Genomic DNA, 13,283 nt, shown 5'->3' with positions numbered 1-13,283 from the left:
ATTTCACTATAAAGTGTTTCCAAATGTTGTTTAAGTTTATTAGGTTTCATGCTGACTGTTGCCAAATGTTTTGAGCAAATTATACACAGGGACCTTTTCTTCTTCATTTACGTCAGTACTGGTAAACCTTAAATTTAAGTATTCTTGAGAATATTTTTTGATTTTATTTTCGGACCCACACTTGTCTGTGCACCTGTTGATGGTTCACTTACATCAGCATTAGACTTCGTCTAATGCTCACTTATATCCAATTAAAAATTTATCCATGATTCTGTATAAATCTACTGTCATGAATATTTAATACTGTGAACTGCAATTAACACACAAATTACAACATACACAGTCATGATAGATTTGATAGCAAGAGAACACGTTCCAGAATGTGTGAGACAAATTGAACTTCTCGCAAAGCCGTGAGAATGTCCAATATGGTGGACATACGACAGAGAGCAATAGAGACATCAATTTTGGTTTTGCCAATGCAGTGGATCAATGTTGCCAAATATCAATAAATTTACTTATTCTTGGTAATTTGTAAGGTTTGTAATTACAGTCATAGTGCAGCTTTAGCTGCAAAATACTCAAAATGCACTATTACTGTATACATTATTATTGTATACATTGTATGAGAGGGGGGCACGATGAAAACTGGGTCGCAAATACAAAAGGTTGAGAAGCACTGGTGTAAAGCAATAATTAAATGTACTTTCTACGGCTGCATTGAAGTAGTTACTTCATTGTACAGCAGTATTACTACATGTCTATTATTATTTCAATTTCTTTCTCTTTTGCTTTCTTTTACTTTGGTTTATTACTGTTTTCTTTTTTAGTTTTATTTCTTAATTATTTTTATTATTATGCGGCATGTGCTGTAATGATTTTTACTTTCTTGTATGTTTTTTTAAAAATTGATAACAAATGGTATGGTCAAACAGAAAATCAATAATAAAATAATCTGCATTTGAAACAGGCTATTTTAATTTTTAACCTCCAGGACCACTGTTAGGTATTGCTGCAGAGGATGGGATGAATGATTTTGTAGCGTGTGAAAATGCTATGCCTGACGGATTTGAAACTGGGACCTCCGGATGACAGGCTATTTATTTAACACAATAATTCTGTGCAGACTCTTGTTTAGTTTCCAAAAGAACGAATGAAAAAATGACCTGTTTTGATGGAAGTAGGCTTTGTACAAACAAAAACTATAGTGTTAAATCTGACAATTTGGATAATACATGTCCTCGTTTCACATTACATTTTTTAAATCTGGTTTACCTATCACCAAAAAATCCCCAAGCAAAAACAAACACGCACACAACTGGTTTAACTGTTAGCATGTGCTACACCAAATTACAGACATACAGCTGAAAGTTTGTCTGTCTGTATTTTTATTTATATGTTCACATCATGCGAGAACCAACCAACTGATTGCTTTCAAATTTATAGGATATATTTGTATTATATCAGGGAAGGACATAAATCAAGGCCCTAGGCCTCTTCAAAGTAAGTTGTCAATTAAAGATATTCTTTAAACAAGAAAAAATTAATAATTAAAAATTATGTTAATTCAAGTGTCTATGCCAACAAAAATAAGTTGCGAAGTTTTTCTTGTCTAAAATTTTTGTGTATTATAGTTACTATACTGTCTTTTGTAATTTAGTTTCTTTTTCAGATTTCTATAAAGCCTGAATACTCTAAATGTTATTCATCAGTATTATTCTCACAACCATGAGGATAACTGAGTGATATACTAGAAAAAATATTATACTAATAAATATAAAAATAAATAATACAACTTTATAAATAAGCAAATAGAATATGATTGTAAAATGCTTAATTAGCAGACCCAGTAAAATTAAATGATTTAATATAATAAAATTACACTTATTACCATACCATGGTAGATATAAAAGGTTTTAATTTATTGACAGAAGTACACACATAATGAAGAAATTCTTATTTTAAATCATTAATTTATTTTTATTCTAATAAATATATAATTTATATTTTTTGCTGATGATGGAGTGGCACTCCCAAAGCACTACAATTAGTTAAGTGTTCTTACTTTTTTATTAACTGTATCTGGTGATTATATTATATATGGAATTTCTATAACTCAAATATTCAAGGAAACAAAAAAAAATTTGACCTACAGAAAATTCGAGTTGGAGAAACATACATGTTATGAACTTACTACCCACCGCAAATTCACTCACGTAAAATGTACAGCACTATTTAAGAAAATATTTCATTTTTTCATATAGTCTTATTATATCACAACAATATTATTAAATGATTTGATTCAGCATTACTAATACAGATACAGTACGTACTACTGGTTAGTGTGTAAATATAGTTAAGTACATTATGTACTTAGTAAGTTAAACTTAACTTACCTGAAGAGTATTCATTACTGCGGAAGACATTAAAAAAAATGTAGGCTAATAAGTATACACCAAAACACTGTATATTAAATCACATTTTTTTCTCATTGATAATCAGTTCATTGCACAAAAATCATTAATGAATGAAAAATACAAAAGGCTATGATTTAATGTTAATAGTAAAATATATCATTGTTGTATATAAAACACGGTTCAATTTTGAATTCAAGGAATGTTTTAAAAGTTTTTCAGATAAAATAAAAACAATATTAAAGTTATAAAAAATAAAATAAAAAGTGAAGAATAATTGGCTCATTTGTAAAAAAAAAAAAACTGAATTTAATTAAAAAAATTGTTGTTTGTTGGCTGACATTTAATCTGATGCAGTGTAGTCAACCACTTTTCTATATCTGCCACAGTGGAAAAATCAGATTCTGGTACATCATTTTTTGACTCAACCAATCGTCAAACAGAATTTATTGTCAAACGTTATCTGTAACTCCCATTAAAGTTAGAGGCGGTACGCAGGGTAGTTCATCACTGTCATTATCCGAATCAGTCTCTATGGTGTCATTTTTATTTGCCTTTGCGTTAATAATATTCATTACAATATCTTCTAAGGTATTTGGCTACTACCAAATCTTCATTTATAGAAACATAATCCCAAAAGTTACGTTGCTGGGTACTTGCAAAATATTGGTAACTGATTCACATTCATTATCATTGTCATCATCACCATTATTGTTGCTATAACAAAGTTTTCACTGCTAGTTTATTCACATTCCGACAAAATAACGGGTTGTTATGGGTTTTTATACCCAGCTTTTTTAAAAGTGTTAAAAATTATTAAGCTCAGTTACATCATTCAAACATTTTTTAAACTTCCCACAGAAGAAGATTGATTTCTGGTAACGTTTTCATTATAATCCTTTTACTGTACATTTCCTTAAAATTTTGTATAATGCCCTGATCCATTGGTTGTAGTTTAGAGGTAGGTAACATTAGGTGGAAAGAAAACGCATTTTATTGATAACAATTCCTAAGGAAATAATATTGGATGTGCTGGGCAGTTGTCGATAAATAAAACAATCTTTCTATTTATTAAACGATAATAATAATCTGATTAGAATAAATATTTTTCAAAGATTTCATTAGTAACCCACCTTTTCTATTGGCTTCATACTAAATAGGCAAAGATTTAATGTTAGCAAAACAACTTGGATTTTTCTATTTACCAATTAAGAGGTTTCATCTTTTCTGTCCCCGACATGTTCGCACCTAAAAGAATTGTGACGCAGTCTTTACTTCATTTCCCACCATGGCAGTTATCACCTTTAAAAAGTAACATTTGTAAAACAGTCCACTTTCGTTAGCGTTAAAAATGTCCATTCGTTGTATTTGCTAATATTCTTTTAGTATACTGTTTATCCACATATTACAAACTTCTTCATCTACACTGGCACTTTCACCACAAACATTTTTAAAAGTTATTCCATGCCTATCTAAACTTATTAAGCCAACTTACACTAGCTTTGAAATTTGTACAGTTGAACTGTCTCGCAAAGTACTTTGCTTTATACATAAATTTGGTCCACTGATAGGTAAATTTTAATCACGACTGTTTTTAAACCTATAAAACAGAATAAGAACCCTTGTTTACAGTAGCAAACAAACCCAAACAGACATATGAAAACTATGCATACGAGTTGAGATGGTTATAAAGACACATTGACTGACATTTTTTATGACGAGTTCCAGTGAATACTGATATTTGATGTATAAGATTTCGCTTCCCTCTTTACTGTATGATGATTCTTCCTTTTTTGTTATCGCATAGTAATGGAAGTGAAACCTGCTAGTTTCATATTTCTGAACTGAAAATAGGATCAGTATTATAGGCCTAGGGTATTTTTATTTTTTGTAATAAACTAATCAGATTTTTTACTTCAACTTACAGGATTTTTGTTCAAGTTAAAGGAATTATATTTCTGTATAACATAATACAATACAGCCAGGAATTAGAATAAATATAGAGTTATAGGTATTCGAGTTACAGGAATTTGTTTAAATTATCTTATTTGATACAGTGATAAATATAATGTTTGAAAAAATATATATAATTATATATTATTTGAGCAACAGAACTGAATAAATGGATTTACCCTTTATTATTTTTGATAGGAGGATTTTACCAAAATAAATGGGCCCACTATTTTTCTTGTTAAATAAACAAATAATATTAAATTAAATAAGGAACCAAAAACTAAAAATGATTGAAAAAGTATGTTTTTATCTGCCATGAATAATGAAACCAGTACATCTTTATTGCCTGAGACAGCTAATAAATAAATCAAGATTATATGCAGACTAAATATTTCTGTAATACAATACTAATCAACCTCCCTTACTAAAATTATTTGATGAGAATCTTTATCAGGATGACGAATATTTTTTTTTTTTGATATTTCTCATAACCAGAAAAATAGTTTGGTCAAAAAAAAATATGTGTTTATAGCAGAAACTTTTTCTTTTTTTTTTAACAATACTAAACATATTTATAACAGTAGGTCAACAACCGTCGTGAAGGGTTGCACTTAATCAAGTCCAGGCAGAGGCTGTATTGAAGTAGTTACTTCATTGTATAGCAGTGCACTAGATGTCTATTTATTATTTCATTTTCCTTCTCTTTTGCTTATTTTATTGTTTTATTACTACTTTCTTTTTTTAGTTTTATTACTTAATTATTTTTGTTACTACGTGCTGTATTCTGTAATGATTTTTACTTCCTTGTACGAAGTAAAGGAAGTGTCCAAAATTTGGATTTTGGATTTTTCCTAACTGCAGTAATAAGCCCTCACTGAGAGATTTTAAATGATACATCATAAGTGGTACTTATTTTCATTGGTTACAGTTACAGCAAAATTAAATTTTAAATATTTGGATCTTACAAGGGGAAGGCACATTGGTTTGAATTTCACTTCATATATAATTTAAATATATTGATCTATTAATAATTATTAACCTCTATCATTATTATTGTAAACAATTTTTACAATAAATAATAATTTATTAATAACAATAAGAAACAAAATATGAAAAAATCAGAAGTTATTAGTGAAATAAAATTTTATGTACTTTTCATTTTAATTCAAAAATTTTTTATTGAGGTTAATAATTATTAATAAATCAGTATATTTAAATTACAAAGTATATATCTATATGAAGTTCAAACCGATGTGTGCATGGTTACAGATCTGAAACATTCTCACTTAAATCGCATAACTACTTGAGCTACATGAAACAAATAATATAATAATATAATGTTGATACAGACAACACAAAAAAATGTGATGCAATGTGGCTGCCACCACAATACAATTGTGTAACTGTCCACTTTATTAAAGAATTGAAGGATTGTATTACTCTCAAATGTCGTAAGTTTAAATGAAGAACAGCAAAAAATGTGTATAGTTACACATTTTATAGTGTGTGTGGAGCTAATTTACTGTAAATTAGCTTTATAATCATTATTGAATACCATTTACAAGACAGCAAAACTGTTACATTATGATCAAGTTAGTAATGACAGATGTTGGCCTAAACAATCATTATTATTAAATTATTTATGAAATATGAGGCACAGTTCAAAAGTAAGGAACGATAGATTATAAATAATTGGTAAGAGATTGATTCGTGCATGCACAGCAGCTTTAAGTGGTGTGTTGGGCATGTAACTGCCAAATTGCTGTCACTTCATTGTTATTTACCTTTGCAAGATGTGAATAACAAATCTTGCCAGTTGTGAAGTTCAATCATTGACTAGATTTCTAAACACAAGAGGACTAATGCTGCTGAAATTTACCATAAATTGTGTGAAACATATGGTCCTATTGCAATGAGTGAAGGAAAAATGGGGCAATAGTGTAATGAGTGTAAGGAAGGCTGTTCAAATGTTCACAACAAACAGAGAAGTGGCTGGCCTGGTGTCCAGACTGACAATCTTTTGAACAAGTAAATGCAAAGGTGAGAGAAAATCGTCACTTTACGATAGCCAGAAAGAAAGCAATCCTTCTTTAGAATTTCTAGAAGTTTCAATTGTTGAAAATTTTGACAAACACTCTAGGCTCTCTTCTTCTGTTTAGCCTCTGAAATCAGTGCAAGTTATTACTTTAGAGGATGATATGTATGAGTGTGAGTGAAGTGTAGTCTTGTACAGTATCAGGTCAACTACTCCCGAGAAATGTGATTAATTGAAACTCAACTACTCCCGAGAAATGTGATTAATTGAAACTCAACTACCAAAGAACACCGGTATCCACAATCTAGTATTCAAAATCTGTAAAAAGTATCTAGACTTCGAAATCAGCCGATTTTGAAGTCGAGAGTTCTAAGGTTCAAATCCTAGTAAAGTTAGTTTTACTTTTGTATGGATTTTGAATACTAGATTGTGAATACTGGTGTTCTAGGCAAACACTCTAGGCTGTCATAAACTATTTGCACGATGGGTTCCAAAAATGTTGGACAAGTGTTCACACATAGAATGACATCTGTAAATGTTTTTATTAACTGCTTTAACCACAAGGGAGACAGAATTTTCTGATAACCGGTGATGTTATGTAGATTTTGTATGTCAGTGATGAGACAAAACAACAGCCCTTACAGTAGCGTCACTCCAGTTCACCTAAATCAAAAAAATTCAAACAAGCTACCTCAAAGGAAAATCATGAAACTGTATTCTGGGACCAAGTGGGTGTGCTTTTGATTGATTTCATGGAACCTGGAACACCTATTACATTAGAAATCTATTGTGAAACACGTTTTAAACTGCATCGTGCCATTCAAAACCAATGTCGAGGAATGCATAGATCAGGACTGTTCCTTCAAGATAATGTACGTCCACATATACAACAGAAATAATTAAAAAATTTGGATGGGAGATTTTTCATTATCCCTCATAGTTCTAATCTTGAGCACAGTGACTACCTCTTCCTTCGCCTCCAAAACTTTCGTTTCAATGATTTGAGGAAATTTAAGAGTTAAAAATCTCAGTGCAAAAGTGATGACAATCCCAGGCAGCAGAAATGTTAAGGAAGGGTATGAAAAACCTTGTTTCATGATATTAAGTGTTTGGAACGAAATGGTGATTATGTAGAAAACTAAAGTAAATGTGTAAGTATTTGAATCCATTAATAATTTTTTATTTTTTCAACCGTTCATATTTTGATACTAATCAGCCCTTAATTTTGAACTGCACCTTGTATAAACTCTTAGTTATCATTAAATAATTACTCAGTTTTCAGAAAATAAAATGAAGTGTACAACAGCTACAGTAAATATACAAGTTTGTAAAAACTAAACTACTTTTTTAAGGATTATGAATACAAAATATTTTCTCAGAGTTCTTTACAGAATAAAATTAAAGGAAAATAAATTAAAAACTAACAACTCAATGAATTAGGTAAGAAATAATGATACATACATTTACAGAATGAAGTTTTTTGTTAAGATTTGTCTTCTCAATCTTAAGATTATTTTCTTTCTTTCTGAATTCTATAATTTTATTATTCAACATATCTACTTCGTTCTCCAACATCTGTAAACAAAAAAACCCCTTGATAAGTACTAAACTCTAATGAATTTTAATTCCAAAAAGGAAAGGAAATTTTTCCTTGGATCGAGCCCTAGACATATCAATTGATTATTTATGTTAATGAATGAAAATGTTAATGTTATGAACATTCTCATAAATTGGACATTCAAAGTTTGTAAATAATAAAGGGTTACTTTTAACATTAAAAGAAAGAAATACAATAAACTACACAAAAAAATCATCTGTTATTACCTGCCTAATAATAAAACAGCAATAATAATAATAATAATAATAATAATAATAATAATAATAATAATAATAATAATAATAATAATAATAAAGGTTTTCACACCTTTCAAAAAAGATATGTATAGTTTACATATAAAAACAGGCTCTTATAAATTAATTCATAACACATCAGCACCTACTGTGATCTTTTAAGATATTTAAAAACTCACACTACTTTACAATATGAAATATATCTACACAACCTCAATGAAACCCTGGAATATCTTATAACAAATACAATACTCAAAACATACGATTCAAAAATTAATTCATGTTTACATTTTCCAAACCTAGATTTTAATTATATAACACAGTGGCATCACAGCCATGTATATATAATATGTAAGAACAGCTTCTTTTTTTTTTTTGTTTTGGGGCGAAAAACACCTGCGTGTTATCGTTCGGAATTTTCTTTAATAAAAAGGTAAAATAACACTAAAATAATAAAACTAAATAAGGTTTAAAATTAATATAAGTTATAAAATAAAAAAATTATTAAAACAGAAGTTAAAATGGTGAAATAAAACTCAAAACTAATATCGCAGATGGAGTCTTTAAAATATAAAAGTTAAAATAATCGAAAAAGGAAACTTAATAAAACTTAACTAATTCTGATAGGGAGTGCAATAGGCTCCCTACTCGGATAATAATATTAAAGACATAGAACCAAAAAAATCAAAATTGAAAGTAAAGGAAAAAATTATCAAAAACTCTTCTAGCATAAAAATATATATGATAATATTAAATTTTTTGTAGTAATCTAGTACTACGTAAAAACAGAAACATCCAGTTCAAAATTTCATTATCATAATACAAGATACCACGGATGTTTCTGGGTAGATTAAACTTACGACGCAACGCCGCATAACATATGCAGTCTATGATAATGTGGTGCACAGTCATGCGGCAGTTGCATCGTGTGCATAGGGGTGCGTATCCTCCTGACATTAGGTACTTGTGTGTGATCCTTGTATGCCTTATCCGTAATCGACAGAGGACTACTTCTTCACGTCGAGTTTTTCTGCAAGAAGAGTCCCGTGGCAACACTGAATCATTAATCCGTCGGAGTTTATTATCGACGGTAGTCGCCCAGTCACTTTGCCACCTTGCTCTCAGTGATTGTTTTACACGATTAATAAAATCAAAGGTAGTAACTCAGGTGGTGAAAGGAGGTTGAATACACGCTTCTTTGGCACAATAATCTGCTTGTTCATTACCTGGAATTCCTACGTAGCTAGAGACCCAGCAAAAATTTACTTTGTTGCGATTATTCAACTCAGCGATTGCATTGTAAATTTCAATGATGACAGGATGTTTGGAACAAAAGTTTTCTAACGCCTGGAGAGCACTACACGAGTCACTGAAAATAAGAATGATTCTATATTTAGGGTTAATGATATTTAGAGCCTTATTTATAGCGAGTAGTTCAGCGGTGAACACACTCATAATACCAGGTAGGCCAAACATATATAAGTTCTTTCACTGACAACAAAAGCACAACCAACGGTCTTGTTTCTATCCATCCGTGTATATCACCGCATCTGGGTTCGTCTTGGTGAGAACATACTGAAATATTTACTGGAAAACAGTAGGTGGTGTTGATTGCTTATTGTATGTCGTAAGGTCAAATGTAAAATTTTCAAGGTTTATTCTCCACAGAGGATATGAGCACGGACATGACGGAAAGAACGACGGAGTGTCAACATTTATATGCTGCAGCAGATGTCAGGTACGAACACCTACAGGCGGAGTACAGCATGGACGGTCCTCATACTTTATTAAATTAGGATTTCTAAGAACTGGGTCAAAAGCCGGGTGGATTTGGCTGTCCTTTGAGATGGGCAAAATAAGATAACAAAAGCTGGTCACATCTATCGCAAAGTGATGGCTCGCACAGTCTACAAGCAAGCTTGCAATAGGGCTTGATCTAAACGCACCTGTGGCAAGCCGAAGAAAAGCATGATGTACACCATCCAGCATTTTAAGCACGGTTTGACGAGCTAAAGAGTAGGCGACACGACCATAATCTAAACAGGAAAGAACAAGTGATAGTAAAAGCGCAATATACATGACCAATTGGCTCCCCAACTGGTGTTACTAAGGCCCCGGATCATATCTAAACGTTTTGAACATTTTGTCTGTAATTCCTTTATATGTTTGACCCTAGTAAGATGGCTATCAAAAAGCAAACCTAGAAACTTGACGTAAGGAGAGATAGCAATAAGCTCTCTGTTCAGAAAAACTTGCGGAATAGAAGGGTTTCATAGCCGAGAAAAGACTACACATTTCGTTTTGTCGGATGAAAATGTGAAACCAGTAGTCCTGGACCAAGTCTCAAGGCAAAATATAGTGTACTGTAGTAGTTGCTCTGTAGTGGGTGTTAACGGCTTGCAATGTAAATAACAAAATCGTCAACAAATAGAGAACATGTAACAGGAGCCTGTACACAATTGGTAAATCTGTTTATGGCTACAGAAAATAAGGTGGCACTTAATACACTACCTTGAGGTACTCCATTCTCAAAGACGACACTATCTGAAAGTGAATCGTCTACATGAACACGAAATGTTTGGTGATTTAAGAATCCCTGGATAAAAGCAAGCTAGAATGAAGTATTTGCTACAGCCAAAGATGACGAAAGGAGTTCTCCTTCATCAATGAGACCGAGAATAGATTGTCTCGGTGATTGGTGGATTTTTTTCTACACAATAGACGTGGGAGTAGTACGTGAGATGGTGTTCACATATTTCATCCAAGAATTCCTCTTAGTGTTCAAGAAGACCCGACAGCATACCACTCTAGACCTGCGGTACAAATTTAGATGTTCAGTTGTAGGTCTATTATTAAATTTGCATAGTGCTCGCTGTCGATTCTTAATAGCATATTTGCAATCATCATTCCACCATGTTAAGGAAGGACGTTTAGGATTATCCGATGTTTGTGGGATATATCTGCTGGCATTCTCAAGTATCATGGACGTAAAAGAAGAATATTGGTCAAGGACATTCGCACCATCGTCATGCTTTGATTGGAAGGCTTTATGATATCCATCCCAATCCGCCCTTTCAACAATCCACCTCCATGGCCTTCTTTTAACCTCGTGGTCCACACCAAAACCAATAATAATTGGTTTGTGGTCACTGCCGTGAAAGTCATCACAAACAGACCAATCAAGATGAAGTAAATTCGGTGAGCATACGGAGAGATCGATGTTAGACATAGTACCAGATGATAAAGACGTGAATGTCTGAGACCCATTCAGCAAACAAAAGTCTAAGTTTTGTCTCACTCTGTGTACTATATTTCCTCGAGTGGAGCAGAACGACGAGCCCCAGGAAACATGGTAGGCATTGAAGTCTCCTACTATTAACGATGGAGATGGTATTTGTGTGAGGAGATTTGAGATATCCAGAGCACTGAACTCAGTGTTCGGTGAGAGATACAGATTGCAGATATGTAACTTGAAGGGGATAGAGATCTTTACTGCAACAGCAGGAACAAGAGTAGTCAGTTGAATCCTTGTAGCCGACACCTCATCCTTCATGAAAATAGCCACTCCCACCACTTTCTCTACTGTCTACTATACAGTTGTATCTCTCACAGAAGTATCCTCTGATTGCTATTGGGTCATGTTGTAGAAGATGAGTTTCCTGGAAACACATGATTATTGGATCATGTACGTGTGTCAGTACTCCAATATCTTCAATGTGGGACCGAAGACCTCTAACAATCCACTGAATAATGTTCATAAGGGTAAAAAAAATATAAACAAATAATAAAAAAATAAATATACTTAGGAAACCCCATATAAAATTTAGTTGTATGTGATTCGGTTTTTCTTTTTCGTATTCTTTATTTTAGATAACTCTGATGCACTTAGGTCGGGAGGTTCTTCAACCATATCCTCTAGTATATGGGGTGATGGTGGAGGAGACTTATTAGAATAGTGGCACCCAACGCTATTGACATCCCAGAGGGGGTGGTTCTGTGGGTTCCCTTTACGGGGAGCTTATTAGTTGGCTTACTGCCAGCTGTGATAATCTCTGCCTGTACCGGTAGGACTTTGGGAGCAGGAACTTTCGTATGGATCACACTGTTGGATTTATTTACTGTGACGTAGGACTTTTTATTCATCTTTGTCAGCTCTGAGATAGTGGCTGTAAGCGAACCAACTTGATCAGAAAGCATCTGAACGAGTTTCTTAAGTTCATTGCAGGATCCGCATTGCTGATTATGAACATTTGTAGGAGTTTGTTTTGACGTAGTGGTGGCGAAAGATACATCTGGTTTGACAAGGTTCCGTGAGTTAACTATCTTTCTATATTCCCTGAATGCAACGGGAAAGATAGCTTCTGCTCAGTACAGATTTTGAGAATTGCCTTTTCTTCCTTAAAACATGGGCAAAGGTTGGGCAATCTCGGGAGCGGGCTGTATGTGAACCACTGCAGTTCGCACATTTTTTACTTTCCTCGCAGTTAGTGTCACTGTGACCTTTGTTAGCACATCGAGCACAGATCTTCGTTCTCAAGATGTTGTAGTGTGACCATACCCTTGGCATCTGAAACACTGCCGTGGACTGGGTATGAATGGTCATACCCGAACCGAGAGGAACCCACTTTAATCTTCTCTGGTGGTAAGAACAGCTGAAATGCTCATTAAAAAAAAATACAATTAAGCAAAATTAACCAAGTTTAATAAATAGTTTTTCTCCTTCAATCCTTTAATTAGTGTGAAGACCTGAAAGTCAGTTCTTTTTTGACAAATAAATATGTTTAAAACAACTAATACAAATATAAAATAAACAAGCACTTGTTTAGTAGTGAAGTCATACAACTGAGAATAATTTAATTCATATTTATATCTGCTTATATTTCTTAAACAATCGCATGGGATATAAAGATAAAGTACTCATTTAATGCTCAGCCATTTAAAATAGCTTGCTTATACGAGTGTTATTTTTCACACTGTTCAAGATTTACCAATAACACATTAAATTAACTTAGGAAAATTATACACAAAAT

At 32.4% G+C, this 13,283-nt stretch overlaps 1 protein-coding gene across 3 annotated transcripts in view; it reads right to left on the bottom strand.

Annotated features, from left to right (window-relative positions):
* Positions 1-13,283, bottom strand: part of SMC6 (Structural maintenance of chromosomes 6) — a 138,251-nt gene that overhangs the window by 26,409 nt on the left and 98,559 nt on the right. For all 3 annotated transcript variants that reach the window (XM_075382018.1, XM_075382019.1, XM_075382020.1), the window contains exon 14: positions 7,864-7,977. In XM_075382018.1, the coding sequence (XP_075238133.1) occupies positions 7,864-7,977 (114 nt within the window). The remainder of the gene's footprint in view (positions 1-7,863; positions 7,978-13,283) is intronic.

This window comes from Lycorma delicatula, chromosome 1 (assembly GCF_047948215.1).
Source record: "Lycorma delicatula isolate Av1 chromosome 1, ASM4794821v1, whole genome shotgun sequence".
Classification (NCBI taxonomy): domain Eukaryota; kingdom Metazoa; phylum Arthropoda; class Insecta; order Hemiptera; family Fulgoridae; genus Lycorma; species Lycorma delicatula.
This window is presented reverse-complemented; position numbering and strand designations above follow the sequence as displayed.